Source organism: Urtica dioica, chromosome 9 (genome assembly GCF_054948205.1).
Source record: "Urtica dioica subsp. dioica isolate 48M chromosome 9, U.dioica_male_clone48M_v1_H2, whole genome shotgun sequence".
NCBI lineage: Eukaryota > Viridiplantae > Streptophyta > Magnoliopsida > Rosales > Urticaceae > Urtica > Urtica dioica.
The window spans coordinates 14019346-14036562 of NC_142764.1; the positions used below are offsets into that span (position 1 = coordinate 14019346).

A 17217-nucleotide genomic window follows, 5' to 3' on the forward strand; every position below is an offset into this window, starting at 1 on the left:
TTCCCATTCACTTTCGAAGTGGGATTCCTAACATTTTGCCTACAAAAAAACAAAAGAGGGAGTTTGTTGTTATGTTGATTTTGCTGGATTTTGTAGTTTAACAAACTGTTTCCAATATGTCTTACATCATGTTTTTAATATATATATATATATATATATATATATATATATATATATATATATATATATATTGGAAACACATGTGTTGTTTAGCTAATAGCAACAGATTCAATTATATAGGTAATTTGTATAAGCATTAATTTGAACTATCCTAATAAGCCAAAATCTTAATAGTATATGATTTTCACGTACTATTAAAGATCAAGAAAGCCTACCTCGATCCATGACGAGAGCGACGATAGCAGTGCCAGAATTATCGAAATTGGTTTATCTCTCTTGACCCCTTAGACTGAGCTTTATTTTTGTGGCAGAGAAAAACTATGTAATGGGTTGAGAGAGTATCATGCCCTAAAGCTTCTCTTAATATAGACTCACCATCAGAGTATATAGAGAAATTACATTTTTATTTATAAACCAATATAATTCAATCTTATTATAATTAAACCATAATATGTAATACAGTTAGGCCACATTATTTCATACATACAAAGCCCACTAATTAGCAATACATTGATTAATCTGAGTCAAAAGCGTTCTGCACAAGGGGCGGAACCTCTCCTAAGGAACAAAAACCAAAATCTTCAGAATGAGCAGCCCACTTACTAAGAGCATGAGCCACAAAATTGGCTTGTCTATTACACCACAAAAAACTAACTGAGATGAAAATAGAAGAAACTTCCAGAACTGACTTGAACAAAGGAATTAAAGGCCAGTAAGGACACTTCTTCTTACTAGCTAAACTGACCATGATTTTTTGATTATCACCTTCCACCCAAAAACGATTCAGGTTCTTCAACTTCGCGTAATATATTTATGGGACAAGTGTCTCGTAGAAATATAAAAGGAATTACAATATTTTGGGTTGGCACTTGGCACAAGTGTATAGTACGAAATATTTTTTTTTTTTTTTGAAATACCAGACCCCCTTAATAGCTCAGGAAATATACGATCTAAAATTTTGCACAAGTCTGATTTATTAGTTGATATGCTTCTGATTTTTTGTTCACAGAATCAGAACAAGGAGATTACTTAAATTAACCCTAGCTAGGTTTCGACTCATATAAAAGAGAAAGTCTGGCCCATCGGAGTCTAGTTACACACTTGGAGTTTTTTTTAAAGTACATATATTGAGCGAAAACACTATTATTCTTAAGTGTGGTTTTTATTCTGTTTTGTTCTCTCCACCATTGTTTCATGCGAGTGACATAATAAATAGGGTTTGTGTTCGTGGTATTGTACATCACGTACCATTATAAACATAGATCAACCATTTGGAGAGTGAGTTGAGTGAAAATATATGGACTCAGATTCAGGGAGACCTTGAGTCGTACTTGTTGATGTCGATTTCGGGATCGTCAACAATCACAAATAAATATGCGATATATTTGTTTAATTTAATAATAGGTCTCAGAAAACTTCGTATAAGAAACAAAAATGAAATCCCGATTTAATTAAAAAGAAATATTAATACGAAATATAGAAGGAATAAGCTTTATTAATAATATTGTTTACAGAACAGGCGAAGTGCCGAGTTCAAGAGGACAAGCTCAACAAAGACTAGAGAATTCGAATACAAATATCAAAGACTGAGTCAAAGCTTATGTGTGCAAAAATGAATACACAAATCTTTATTTATAGACGGAGAAAGAATCATCTCTTGGACACATGTTGATCTGCTCGTCCTTGCCACGTTGTATGTTGGTCAATTCTCAGATCCGGTCTTCTTGGCGAGGTTTCAGCTTGACCATGACTTCGCTAATTGACTGGACCAACGCGGACGATCTGTTCTCCTCGGCGAGCTGGGCTTGGGCTTCTTACTTAGAGCCGGGCTGAATTACTTATTGGGCTTTGGACGAACCAAGGCCCAATGAATAATAAATATTTAAAAAAAAATTATACCCCCACAGTAATTCACAGGTAGTTTGAAATAGAGGGCTTTCAAGGGTATGGATCATTCAGTTAAGATCACGTTATACTTACTCTATATTGATAGTGAATTACCTTACCACTGAGAGTATCATCCCTCCAAACGTAGGTACGATTTACCGAGCTAAGTTACTATTATGTGTGTCTTTATTTACTGTTTTTATAGATTACTCACTAAATTAGTAAATTATCGGATGTTATATGTGTTGTTAATAACATTATAAGAGACATCACATAAAATAGTTTCATACTTGATCTGTATAATTTTTGTTTTGTATAATGATAACAAAATATTAATATTTTGATGACTATTTTATAAGAAACGTCTAGTATAAACTTAGCCAAGATGATAAGAACTTAAGATACGATAAAAAGAAATCAAGAATAATAAAGTACTAGGTCGACGAGGTAATAAAAATCATTCACGAGCTATATATCTAAACAGATGGCGAACTTTGTATTTTGCTGTCAAAAACTTCCTTTCCATGCAGCAACCTTTCAATGCATGTCTGTTTATTTGCCGAATGAAGTGCCCAAGAAAATGGGTCAGTCCGATACAGTCTCAATTAATTACCACACAATTGATGACAATTTCCGCTATGAATCGCCTACTTTAGCTGCTTAAACTCTCTTTCTTCCCCAATCCTACTTTTTCTTCTCAAGTCTCACGCTTTCTTCATTGTCTCCGCTCGCTAATTAAACATCATTTTCGTAGTCCACGCCTGATATTCAACTCCACTTAATTCCCTCTTACTCTCTTCCCAACAAAACACCCAAAAAATAACCCAAAAGAAAAAAAATGAGTAGTAGTGATGATCTATGGAAGAATATCCTGATGTTAACGATAATAACAATGTCCAGTGCAGTGATAGTGCAAGTGAAATCCCAACCGAGGGCATTATTAGGAAGGTGGCAAATTGTGGAAGGCAACATAGGCATATCGGCCATGCACATGCAGGTCCTCCACGACAACACCGTCGTGATGTTCGACCGCACGGACTTTGGGCCGTCGCTGGTCCCCCTCAGCGGCGGTCGGTGCCGCGTGGACCCCGCCGACACCGCTCTCCAGACCGACTGCACCGCCCACTCCGTCCTCTTCGACCTCGCCACCAACTCCTTCCGAGCCCTGACCCTCCTCACCGACTCGTGGTGCTCCTCCGGCGCCGTCCTTCCCAACGGAACCCTAATCCAGACCGGCGGCTTCAATGACGGCGACCACGTCGTCCGTTCCTTCACTCCCTGCAACGCCCGGAGCTGCGACTGGATCGAGACTCCCAACTATTTGGCCCAACGGAGATGGTACGCCTCCAACCAGATATTGCCGGACGGTCGGGTCATCGTCGTCGGAGGAAGACGCCAGTTCAACTACGAGTTCTTCCCCAGAGAGAGTGGGAATAACAATCTCTTCTGGATGGGGTTTCTGAGGGACACCATTGACCCCGACGAGAACAACCTGTACCCTTTCCTCCACCTGTTGCCGGACGGGAATCTGTTCGTCTTTGCCAACACTCGCTCCGTCTTGTTCGACTACAACGGAAACCGCGTGGTTAGGGATTTCCCTCCGATCCCCGGAGGCGACCCGAGGAACTACCCGAGCTCGGGGTCGTCGGTTCTGCTTCCGCTGGACGAGAACAGCGGCGGGGTCGGGGCCGAGGTCATGATCTGCGGCGGCGCGCCGAGGGGGTCGCACCAGGCGGCCATGAACGGGACGTCCTTCGCTCAAGCTCTCTCGTCGTGTGGGAGGATGAGAGTGAGCGACCTGGACGCTAGCTGGGCTATGGAGGACATGCCGATGGGGAGAGTCATGGGCGATATGGTCATTTTGCCCTCGGGTGACGTGGCGATCCTGAACGGCGCGGCTCGCGGGACGGCCGGGTGGGAGGCGGCGCGGGACCCGGTCATGACGCCGGTGCTGTACAGTCCCGCCGGAGCTCCGGGACGGAGATTTTCCGTCATGGCGGCGGCTTCGAGGCCGAGGCTGTACCACTCCGCAGCGGTGCTGATTCCGGACGGGAGGGTCCTCGTCGGGGGAAGCAACCCCCACGTGTACTACAACTTCACCGGCGTCGATTTCCCAACGGACCTCAGCCTCGAGGCGTTTTCGCCGCCATACATGTCGGTGGTGCGGCCGAGGGTTCTGGCGGTCCCGGCGGACATGGCTTACGGGAGGCCGTTCTCCGTCACGTTTGCGGCGGCCGGACTGGACGGTGTGTCGTTCAGGCTGATATCGCCGGTGTTTTCGACGCATTCGTTTGGGATGAACCAGAGGATGGTGGTGATGAGGTTGGCCGGAGTTTCGAGGTTGGTCGTGCCCTTCTTTTACAGTGCGACCGTGGTTGGACCATCCAGCGCGGCGATCGCTCCGCCGGGGTATTATATGCTGTTTGTGGTCCGCAATGGGATTCCAAGTGTCGGTACGTGGGTTAATCTTCACCGGTGATTACGGTGATGATGATGGTTAGTGGTTGTATAGTTGGAGTGTTGGTATGAAATGAATGCACGCACATATTGTGAGTGTAATATGTGCTCTTTAAAAAAAAAAAAAAAAAAAAAAAACCCTTTCAATTGGCGGCTTAAATAATAATTTGCTCTGTGAACTGTAGGTAAATGTTAAATAAATAAATAAAATGCAAATGCCCTTAGAAAAAGAAAAAAAAAATCTTTATTATGTTATAAAATTGAGCTTAAAAAATTGTGGATAAATGCACTAAAATCAGCCAAGACATTTACAACAAGAAACGATCAAATATAACAAGCTAATTAAATGGAAGGGTTAAAATACTATACCATAATCGATATGGATGTTTTAATTTTATTAATATATCGATTACTGACTTTAATTAATGACCGATCATTGATATCATATAAAGATTTTAATATCTAATATTGATTGTACAAATAGTATTTTACTGGCGACACTTATACTTACTAGCTAGCTAGTATCTTATAAAATAATAGGGTTATTAAGTTATAATTAAATATATCTGTAATCCTTTCACTAAAAATATTAGATATACACATTAAAAAAATTACCTTTTTTTTTCTTTTTAGGGCCAATAAATTAGATATAAATATAGCCTCATAAATAATAACAGGCTTATATATATATATATATATATATATAAAATTGGGTTTAAAGGCACTTAAAGAATTGGAGTATAAACTGACACAAAAAAGTCGGATTCGACCCAACATTCAAGGAAAATGGCAAAATCAAGTCATTATAACACAAAGAAGGAGGAAAAGGTCTCGTATCTATGACTCAATCGTGGGCCCATATCCATGGTCGGTCAAATGCATGTCTGGTTCCCGTTTATGGTTACTCAACCTACCTAGGATCGGCCCTAGGTATCATATGTCTGGCTCCCTAGGTTCCATCCACCCACATTGAGAGCCCAACTTAAGTCTCTGACGTTCACAAGTTTCGTCCATCAAGAGATCATGTCATCTAGAGGTCTCGTTGGTCCATGCCTCGATTCTTATTTGGCCCAAATCGGTGGTTCGAGCCCTGTCCCAGGCCATCGTCACATGATCGCATAAAAAGAGTTCGAAATCATCCGTCCAGGCCTTGGCCTTGAATGGGCCCAGATAGAAGAGAAAACCTCAGCCACGCTTTCATATCCTAGACAGGAGGTCCGAGACCTTTTGTCCGAGCCTTAGTATAGAATTGGCCCATGCAAGAGGTCCAAGACCATCCCTCCGGGCCTGAGCTTCGAATGGCATGCATAGGAGGTCTGACGCCAGTTCAGTTGAGGTCTCCTTAGGTCCACGAATATTTGCTCGAGCCCGCAGTTTCGAGTGGTTTGGGATACTTGGACTCGTGTGTTATGAAACCCCTGGGTGTCCATCTTGGTCCATGTGCTAGCCTGCAAGCCCACCTAAGAGTCTCAGTCGAAAATGCGCTCAAGGTTTTTTTTGCCCCTTTAACGTCAAAATTACCCTTCAAACCCATCTAAAACTCTTAGGGTATGTTTGGTTGGTGACTTTTTAAGGGAATGGAATGGAATGGATTCCTTAAATTTATTATTCCTTTGTTTGATTCATTTTTAAATGAGGTAATCATCATTATACGGAATGATCATTGCATTAATTTGATTCTTTATAAATTGGGATGAATGAACCATTCCACCGTGTAATGAAATATTCTTCCCAAACTGACCTTTTATATCATTTAATATATATTTATATTTGTAATCTAAAACTAAAACGAGCGCCTTCTCGTAGAGCACGACGGAGACGATCATTCCCAGGGCGGCGACAGTGAAGATTGACGCCGGAGGGATCTCGAAGGCGCCGTCGACAGCCGAGCCACCGCAAATGGTAACTTCGATATGGGAGGTTGTGAAGGTCTTTGACGAGACATTCGGCACCACCCGCCTTCGCCGCCGTTCTCTTGCCGGAGAAGATGCGACGCCGACGATGAAGACGACGGAGACGAGTAGTCTAGAGTAGGTTCATAGATGAACGCAAAGCGATTTCAACATATTTTCATTTTTTTCTTTTATCGATTGTTTTGTCGAGTTTGTGTATGGAAATTGTTAGGCATGGGAGATTAACCAATAAAGATCCAAAAAAATTGAAACTGGTTTTGCCTGCACAACACCCAATGAAAGGGAAAAAAAATCGGGCCCTCAGATTATTCTCCTAAATAGACAATGGATTTGAAGTTTTATTGAGAAATATGGTTTAAAGTCCATTTTAGTTCATCTTGTTTTACTGTATCAGTCCATGCTGAGAAGAAGACGAAGTGGTAGTGATAAAGAAGAGAAAGTTGGTAAATTTATGAAAATGGTAATATGGTAAATTTTACTTTCCATTCTTTTGGAGTTAATATTACAAACCAAAAAAAAAATATAATACCATTCCATTGTCATTGCCATTATCATTCCCATTGCCATTAACATTCCATTTTTTATTTTAAACCAAACATGCCCTTAAGCTTTGTTTGGTATGATAGATTATAATGGATTTGTTATATCTATTGTCTGGTAAAGAAGATGGAAAATGAAATTACTTAACATGATTAAGATGGTTGTTCAACTAGTGGGTGAAACAACTTGTTGAACAACTGATTGTTTTTAGCAAGATTAATTCAAACAACAATAAAAAAAATAATCAACGAAAAAGCAATGAAGGAACAAGAGATTTGGTAACCTTGTTCTGTGATAAAGCACTTACTCAAGGGGACTGATGTGTCCGGTGGTGAAAAGCAATCCACTATCTCAATAATCAAAGGAACATGAATTAAGTTTGACGACTCCCTCTCAAACACCTTCTTCTTTGACTTCTCTAATAGATAGAAATCTAAGCTCCCCTTAGATGAGAGACTATTTCTCTCTTTCACACAATTCTCTCCCGAAGACTGACAAGCACGTCAATGCAAAAACAACGCACTTATAATCTCTGCACAAATGAAGATCTCCAAGGCAGAGAGACTAGTTCCTGTTTTAAGGTGGCGTAAATTTACCTAATAGAAAAAGGTATTAACCTAATTCGACTCACAATGAGTTTTACACTAGATAAACACAAAATCTCTTGCAAATCTGTTATTCTCGAAAACCAAATAATCGAGAATATATCACAATAATATCATAACTGAAAACATGATTTTTTCAGTTATATTCGCGTGTGAGTAATTTTAAGTGACCCGGGTCTTAAATATTTTTTTACAGCATGTTTTGAACAACTATAACAAAGATTGTTTTGTTAAATTAAACTATGTCACAAAAAAAAACTAAAAAACAAAAAACAAAAAACAAAACGATGGATGGATTTTTATCGGTGGAAGTGTGAAACTCAAAAAACTATCACTCAAATATGGATAGATTGTTCCAAATGACAAAAAAACTTTTTTTTTTTTAATATTACACCAATAACTTTTTAGTTAGTGGCAATCCTTATATAATTATAAAGTGGTTATTTCCCTAATTTGGTCTATATAATATAAGGGTATTAAGAAATTTAGTGTAATAAAAATTATCCATTCTCTTTTTTGTTTTTGTTTGTTTATTATACCACCAAATAAATTATAATTTTTTTTTCCTATCATACTAATTAATTTGTTAAGAATTTTCCACTACTTTTATTTTCATCCTATTAATCCATCTTCCATCATTCGTCCTTAGAGTGCCAAATCTAATTTTGTCAAAATTAAAAAATTACTATCACGCTTATTGTAGAGAAAATTAGCTAAATGCATTTATAAAAAGTCAGTTTTAATTCTATATCCTCTTCTCATTTTTATTTTTATTTCATTTATTTTTTCAGCCCAAAACATCAAAATTACTTATATACCCATCATTTTCTCACCTTATTTTTTTTAATTAAAAAAAATAGAAAACTTGAAATCTGAGAACCCATTCTTCTTCCCGCGTCTGTCAAACCCCCAAGAGACCTAGCAGCAGCCAGCAGAGAATCCAACCTAGCACAACAAAGAACAGGGAGAGAAAAAAACTTTCGGCCAAGAGAGAGAGAAAGAGAGGCGTGGGCTGAGTGAGAGGCAGAGCGAGAGTGAGCAGAGAGAGAGAGACACCGGCGGCACGGAGGACGAGGGCGGCGAGGTACAGTCACTCGAAATGTTTAATTCTTGTTCGATTGTCCTTTTGACTCTTTGCATTCGGCTTTTGAGTTAGTTTCCATTAAGAGGTCGCAGATTATCAGTACCCTTTTGTCACTACTACTTGTTTCTTCTTTGATTTTGTGATGGGAATAGAAAATATGATTTAAGCACAGTAAAATCGAAAAATCTATTGCATTGCTTCAAACATAAAGTTACATTAGGCTCTGAACTCATTTAGATGAGGAGTTTGCTTTTAAGTCCTTTAGTATCGGCACCAAGATCTTCGCTGAACACCACTTTTTATATGAATCCTTCTAAGTTTAGCATGTTTGTTTTCAATTTTGCTGTGGGATCGGTGAATCTCAAAGGAGGACTCTGATTGTGATGGTCTGAAACAAACAACTTATATATTTTGGATAACTGTACTATTGATGGTTCTCTATCAGGTTTGTTCATACTTCTTGGTATGCAAACTTTTCACTATACAATTGTGTGTCAGTTTTTATTAGTGTCAGTTTTTTTTTATCATTGAGCCGACTTGATCAAATTTATCCCATATAAAAAATAACCTAAGTTTTATTTAGTATTTTAATAAAATAAAATTGAAGACTAAAAGTTTTACACTATGATTATAAGATGTTATAGGGAGGAGTTATAGTCTATTGAACCATTATAGATAGCCCACATACAACTTCATTGAGTTGTTATGAGTCAGCAACTTTCGGATTTAGGGGGTTAAATCAAATAAACTAAAAGAACAAAATATAAGCTAAGAATAAACATGTCAACTGATAACTAAAAAAAAACCCGTTGAAATCTGAAAAAATAAAAATGGAATGAGTCGAATAAGCCCTAAATTTCCCATATTCATCACAAAATCGTTCAACTCAATTGAAAGTTAGAGGTTCAAAAATAAATGGGAAATAGGCTGATTTGATTCTTGATTTTCTCTCATTCTTTCTTTGCGTGCCCAATTGATGATGAAGAATTTTGAATGAAGTCACCTGTGAGGTTTAAGTGGTTGTGTATTGATTTTATATTTAGGTACCCAATGAGTTCGAGTTTTCGCCAATCCATTATAGAAGCGGAAAAACAACACGAAGAAAATGAAGATAATCACGAAGAGTCTACGGACGAAGAGAGTGTGGAGTACACGTACGAAGAAGATAACGGAAATGATGATGGTTCGAATGCATCAGAGGAAGAAGAACATGAAAGTGATGACGATGAAGAGTCGTCAAATGATCGGATCATTCAGGTAAAAACACTTAATTTATTGCAATAAAATGCTACTCTACTGCTCAGTAGAGCAGATTCTGCTCCAGTCTACAGCTCAGTAGAGTACTCTGCTGAACTGTAGAGTAAACAATATTAATAGAATTATAGTTTTTATTCTATCCGACTAAAGCAAAATTAAGAAAAATAATAATTTTAACTTGTTTACTACTGTTCTTACGTTTTTTCAGATCAAAGATTTAGAACCATTGAAGCCAGTTCTTAAATAGGACGAATATTTCCCGATGAAGATCACTATAAGAAGTAATTTTGAAGAGTATTGCAAACTTATCAAGAAAGGTTTGATCAGGAATGAGTGTGAGATTCTCAAGAAGACGCAATTCGGCCATCTTCTCACTTTTCCTAAACAATACCAACGCTCGAGTCAAATGATGTGGTACTTTGTTCTTCGTCAGATTCAGACAAAGAAGAAAAAGGAAATGTGGATGATGGTTAATTCAACACCAATGAGATTTTCAATGGAAGACTATCAAATGATTACGGGGCTCAACTTCACTCATGTTTCAGATAGAGAGAAAATCAAAGATGAAGCATCTCAGAATGTACGCCTCGCGACCGAGTTTTTTAGTAGGAACAAAATCAACATTGATAATTTGGTGTGTGAACTCGAGAAAAAACCCGCGAGAACCAAGAATATTAACTACGACAAGGTTAAGACCGCTCTTCTTTTATTTTTGACTGGTGTCTTATTCGGGTATGAGAAAAAGACTCCGATTGAAGATTAGATCGTTGGGCTAGTTGATGATATTGAAGTGTTCGATCGATTCGATTGGGGTGTTGAATCGCACAAGTGCACATTGGCGGCTCTTAGGAAGGACGTAAAGGCAAAACTAGAAGAACACTCAAAAAATAAGGAGAAGACATATACGTTTTTAGGATTCGTGCATGCTTTTCAGGTATGATTTTCATGTTCTATCAATATTAATAGTGGTCTAATGGCCAGTAGAGCCGCATTTAATTGATCTACTTACCAGTAGATCAGCCTACTGACCAGTAGAGCTGATCTACTAGTCAGTAGATCAATTAATCATGGCTCTACTGACCATTAGAGCTGATCTACTGGTCAGTAGAGTAATATGAATTATTTTGAATGTTGTATTAAAATACACTCTTTTTTTTTTAGATATGGATATACGAGATGGTACCTGCAATAGCAAAAGAATACGGTGAAGTGATTAGTGAAAGTACGTATCCACGCATTTTACGATGGAAAACTAAGATGTGGAATAAACGAAACTCTCCTAAGTTGAGCGATATTTACAACACTATTACAAAAGAAGAGGTAAGTTCATATAATAATGTTCATATAATATGATTAATTAAAAATATTTTAAACCATAAAATATTTATGATTTTTATCTTATATACAATGTAGATCATACAAGGTTTGTTGCTTCCAACGAGAAAAGAGAAGAAGATATTACGTGGATCCACTAAATTGTTGGACGAAGATGACGAAGTTCTTGATTCTTTGGTGCTAAAATTCCGCTCGGGTGCATTAGTACAAAGAAATATGAACGATGTACCTCCCGTTCACATTGTTACTCCTCCACTTGATGTGCCTCCCGTGCCACCACCAATACCGCAAACTAGTACGTCTCCGCCAAACGTATCATCTACACCTCTTCATATGAACGATGGTACGTCTCCGCCGATCGTATCATCTACACATTTTCATGTGAACGATGTCTCGGGTGTGCTCTTTAGTCAATTAAAAAGTTATTTTGACAAAAAGTTTAGTGACTTAAAGAGTCATTTTGATGAAAGCTTGAGTCAATTGAAAAGCACACTTATTCACGAGATTCGATCCACGGAGTCTCGTAGTTGCGAATTTCAAGACCGTGACCGCAACTTCACAAGAAATGAAACATTTCGGGATGATTATCATGATCATGAAGATCGCGGAGAGTATTACTTGACACCACCATGAGTTGTCGAGGAAGAGGAAAGAAATACTCACGACGTCGGTGGGCGGCCATTTAGAAACAAAAAGCGCTCCTTGTATATGCGAACTCCATATACGAGAAATATGAAGTTTCGTCGAAATCATGGCCTCGAGTTTGTATTTAGATTTTTTAATTTTTTTTTTGTATTTAGATATCTATTTTAGTTGATAATTCATAACTTTTTCTCTCTCTTTATTATGAAGCAAATCGATGAAGCAATGTACGGTATACGGAAGCGGCAAAATAAGTTCAATGAGATCTTTGATCAAGATGTTGTATTTTTGGACGTCAATTTCACACAACTACTCATATTTGCCATGATGGACAAAGCTCAAGATGTGAATTACAAATGTGATGAAGGTTTGCAATCTTATTGGGTAGGTCAAACACCTAAATTAGGTAAATCTTGGAAACACATGAAAGCATTATACACTATTCATCTTGTGAATGGTAATCATTGGGTGGGGGTTAAAGTAGATTTACAAATATGTGAGATATTTGTTTTTTATTGCAACATGAAATTGTGTGATGAATTTAATGTTGGAGCTTTTATGGAACCGCTTTGCACAATGATGCCAATCATGCTTAAGCAAAGTGGTATGTTTGATGAGCTTGGCGAAAAATTAAGAAGTCCATGGCCGTGTAAGCGGGTGAAAGATTTGCCACAAAATAAGAAGTAAGTGTGTAGATGCTATTTACAATGTCTATTTGTTAGGTAATCAATTTTGTGTTATTTTTTTAACTTTTATTTTTTTGGTAAACAGGGGAACAAATTGTGGAATATATGCAATCAAATATATCGAGTTTGATTCCGCCGGAGTAGGCTTTGAAGATATAAACGATGCTAACGTTCCACTCTTTAAGAAGAAGATGGCCGTTGATATTTTTGAAGGCAATTGGGAACCTTGACTTATATTCAATATATGTACTAGTTAAGTATATTATGTGTCTTGATACTTATTGTTTTTAGAAATTAATATGATGAACAAGTCCTTGAGAACGTTTTTATAGAAATGCAAGGTTCTACCGAGCGGTAGAGCTACGCTACTGGTTAGTAGTTTTAGTGGTTCTACTGAGCATTAGAGCTACTCTACTGGTCAGTAGATCAATATTACTAGTGGTTCTACCAAGCATTAGAGCTACTCTACTGGTCAGTAGATCAATATTACTAGTCACTCTACCGAGCATTAGACCTACTCTACTGTTCAGTAGATCAATATTATTAGTCACTCTACCGAGCATTAGAGCTACTCTACTGGTCAGTAGATCAATTAATTATAATAAGATTCATCTATAACATTAGTGACAAATTTGATTAAATTATGTTTTCTATGATATATTTGATTAAAATTAGTGAACAATTCATTAGAATTAGATTCATCTATAACATTAGTGACAAATTTATTAATATTAGATAGCTTCATGTATAATAAAAAAGTCATATGAATAATTTAAAATTAATGAGCTTCATCTATAATACGTGTCCTATGATATATTTTATTAAAATTAGTGAACAATTAATTAGAATTATATTTATCTATAACATTAGTGACAAATTTATTAATATTAGATAGTTTCATGTATAATAACAAAGTCATATGAATAATTTAAAATTAATGAGCTTCATCTATAATATGTGTCCTATGATATATTTGATTAAAATTAGTGAACAATTAACTAGAATCAGATTCATCTATAACATTAGTGACAAATTTATTAATATTAGTTAGGATCATGTATAATAACAAAGTCATATCAATAATTTAAAATTAATGAGCTTCATCTATAATATGTGTCCTATGATATATTTGATTAAAATTAGTGAACAATTAATTAGAATTAGATTCATCTATAACATTAGTGACAAATTTATTAATATTAGATAGTTTCATGTATAATAACAAAGTCATATGAATAATTTAAAATTAATGAGCTTCATCTATAATATGTGTCCTACAATATATTTGATTAAAATTAGTGAACAATTAATTAGAATTAGATTCATCTATAACATTAGTGACAAATTTATTAATATTAGATAGTTTCATGTATAATAACAAAGTCATATGAATAATTTAAAATTAATGAGCTTCATCTATAATATGTGTCCTATGATATATTTGATTAAAATTAGTGAACAATTAATTAGAATTAGATTCATCTATAACATTAGTGACAAATTTATTAATATTAGTTAGGATCATGTATAATATTTTTAAGTTTTATATGACTCTACTGAGCAGTAGAGCTACTCTACTGGTCTGTAGATCACAATTACTAGTGACTCTACTGACCATTAGAGCTACTCTACTGGTCAGTAGATCAATATTACTTGTCGTTCTACCGAGTATTAGAACTACTCTACTGATAAGTAGATCAATATAACTAGTGGTTCTACCGAGCATTAGAGCTACTCTACTGATCAGTAGATCAATATTACTAGTGGTTCTACTGAGCATTAGAGTTACTCTACTGGTCAGTAGATCAATATTACCAGTGGTTCTACCGAGCATTAGAGCTACTCTACTGGTCAGTAGAACAATATTACTAGTGGTTCTACTGAGCATTAGAGCTGCTCTACTGATTAGTAGATCAATATAAATATCACTACAATTTAAGAAAATGAAAGCAATAATGCATGGTAATAAACATCCATGGACATACGATAAATAAGTCAATTCAAAAAATACATATATAAGCATCTTTTTTTTTATTTTATCAGTTCTTGCGTTTTTTTGATGGTGTTGACCTAGCTTCTCCTCCATTCAAAGGGCATCTTGATATGTTATGTCCAAATTGATTGCATTTTGAGCACCTATTCTTCCGCATCTTCTCTCCCACTGAAGGAATTCTCTTTGTCTTATTCCTGCCTTTTCTCTTATGAACTATTGGAGGTATAACATCAACCAACTCTGCTTCTTTAGGGATATCTCACTCGCATTGTGATGGAACCGGGTATATTTTTTCTGAATACGCAAGCGACCATAAATCCACTGTGTAATACTCAGAGCTGTAATCACGCACATTCTCCAAGGTCTTCAAAGCTGCTAAAGCATGTGCACATGGAAGTCTATCGAGATCGAATACACGACAAGTACAACTTTTTCGACCCAAATCTACAACCGCATCGTACGTCCCACCAATGACCGAGAACTCATACATGTCAATGGGTTTTTCCGTCATTGTTTGGGCCTTAATGAATCTCCTACAAAGAATAGTCTCAACCTCTGGTGTGAAAGTAGTGTTGCACGATGACGCTTCATTTCGATGCTTGTAGAACCAATCTGATGTCAACTCTAGAATGGCGTCAAGCATGGAAATTAGTGGGTACTCTTTAGCTTCCTTTAAAGCGTGATTAATCGACTCAGCTCCGCCCGTTGTCATAATATTATACCGATAACCACCAAAATAAGCTCTAGACCAATGACTCACATCCATGTTTGTAGTTAAATATGTTGCAAGTTGATTGTACCTGTTTTGAATCTCGCTCCATGACTCGTTGAATCGCGAAACTTGGTATGCTTCAGCCGCCCGTAGAAATAGATCGATGGCATCCGAGCAAAAATAACGTGATTTGAGATTTTGCTTGATATGCCACATACAATATCCATGTCGTGCATTCTTGTAAACTCTTCCCAACGCGTTCTTGATGCTTTGATTTCTGTCAGTAATGAAAACGACATCCTCATCATCTCGTACGATCTCTTGAAGCTTTGTTAAGAACCATATCCATGCATTGTCATTCTCGGAGTCCACAACAGCCCAAGCAATAGGATAACAATGACGATCACCATCTTGTGCCGTAGCGACCAACAAACAACCTCCAAATTTTGTTTTCAAGTGCGTCCCATCTATCGCAATAACTTTTCTCATGCATTTGTACCCTCTAGCCAACGCTCCGAATGCTAGAAAAAGATATTGAACCTGTTTTTTAAAATATATAAAATTTAGTGAATATTATGAATAATAAACACATAATGTACTTTAAAATAAGGAGTTGCAAAAGATATGAATGCAAAAATAACCTGGTATATTCGTCCAACTCTAAATGAGTGATTGTGCCGGGATTAACCTTTTTCAACATGTACAAGTAAGATGGGAGCAACTTGTAGCTCTCTTCCGGTGAACCTCGCCTAAGATTATTGGCAAGTTGTTTTCCCCTCCATGCTTTCCAATAGGAAATCTCAACCCCTTGCGAGTTCATCATGCCCATTATGCCCTTCGGTGTTGGTGTTTGCTTAATTTCTTGGAAGTTCTTTTTCACCACCTCTGCGACCATAGCAGCACTTGCTTGACAGTGTTTCTTTTTCCGTTTATCCAAACTACAAGTATGAACATTATGATGTGTTCGAATACTGAAGAAGTTAGTGTTTGCCAACTTAACTGCTCGTAGATGCCAACTACAATACTCCCGATCAACACAATCAACCACAAACACTTTCTTACACGACTTTACTATCTTCATTCCAAAACAATTTTTAATCGCCGCGTCCAACAACATATTTTTCAATTCATCCTTACTTTTGAAGTGTTGGCCTATTTCAAAGTTTGTACCATCTGTGAAGCTATATGGCTTATTAGATCTTATATCGATTGATTCAACGTCGGATTCAACAAGAAATTCCGACTCTCGGAACATTTCTGATGGTGACGTCGGTAGTAAAGTAGACGTGTCTAACTCATGTTGTGGGAGACTTGATCCTCCTACTACTTTGGTGGTTTCATCTTCAATGTCTTCCATTGTAGCTGCAACCACATTATTATTATGTGTTAGTATACAATAAAAATAATAAGCATTAAGATTGTTGAAGGGTCAAATTATTACCTGTTTTCAAAGTGTTGTTATGATTTCCTTCTAAATCATTACCATTTGCGTCACCTTCCTCAACTTGAGTTTCATGATTAACTTCAAGTTTCTCTATGAATTCTACACGGAGTGAACTTCTACGGTTTTTTTCATCACGATCCATCAAGAAACCGTATACATCATCGTCATCTTCTATGTAGATAGGATCGTATGCATCCCATGAAGTTGACATAAAACTTAGCTTCAAGTCTAGCTTACTTTTATCCACTTTGAGTTTCACATACAATTTTTCAATTAAGTCGGCTAACTTGATCTCGATATTTATGACGATGATAACAGGCTTATCATTCTTTTCACTAACCCAATGATGCGAGCCATCTTCTTTTTTCCACTTTCCATTGTAATAAACCGTTATCGTAGTCTCCATCATTATCTACAAAATGATAATTAAAAATTAGAATACTAATGATAAATTTAATATACAATATGAAAATTAAAAAGTAGAACACTAATAATAAATTTACTATATAAATCTACTTTGTTCATGAGATATAACTATGTCA

The 17217-nt window shown here is 36.9% G+C and overlaps 2 protein-coding genes across 2 annotated transcripts; one reads left to right on the forward strand and one right to left on the reverse strand.

Annotated features, from left to right (window-relative positions):
* Positions 1-2845: 2845 nt before the first annotated feature.
* LOC149385121 (uncharacterized) lies at positions 2846-12756 on the forward strand. Its single transcript, XM_089626250.1, has 9 exons — positions 2846-4482; positions 9650-9863; positions 10297-10443; positions 10627-10797; positions 11025-11183; positions 11277-11558; positions 12051-12207; positions 12325-12523; positions 12612-12756. The coding sequence occupies exons 1-9, from the start codon at positions 2846-2848 to the stop codon at positions 12754-12756; spliced, it is 3111 nt and encodes a 1036-aa protein (XP_089482376.1).
* Positions 12757-14778: 2022 nt separating this feature from the next.
* On the reverse strand, positions 14779-16348 carry LOC149385122 (uncharacterized). The gene is made up of 2 exons (XM_089626251.1): positions 15920-16348; positions 14779-15771 (listed from the first exon to the last, which is right to left on the reverse strand). The coding sequence occupies exons 1-2, from the start codon at positions 16346-16348 to the stop codon at positions 14779-14781; spliced, it is 1422 nt and encodes a 473-aa protein (XP_089482377.1).
* Positions 16349-17217: the final 869 nt, after the last annotated feature.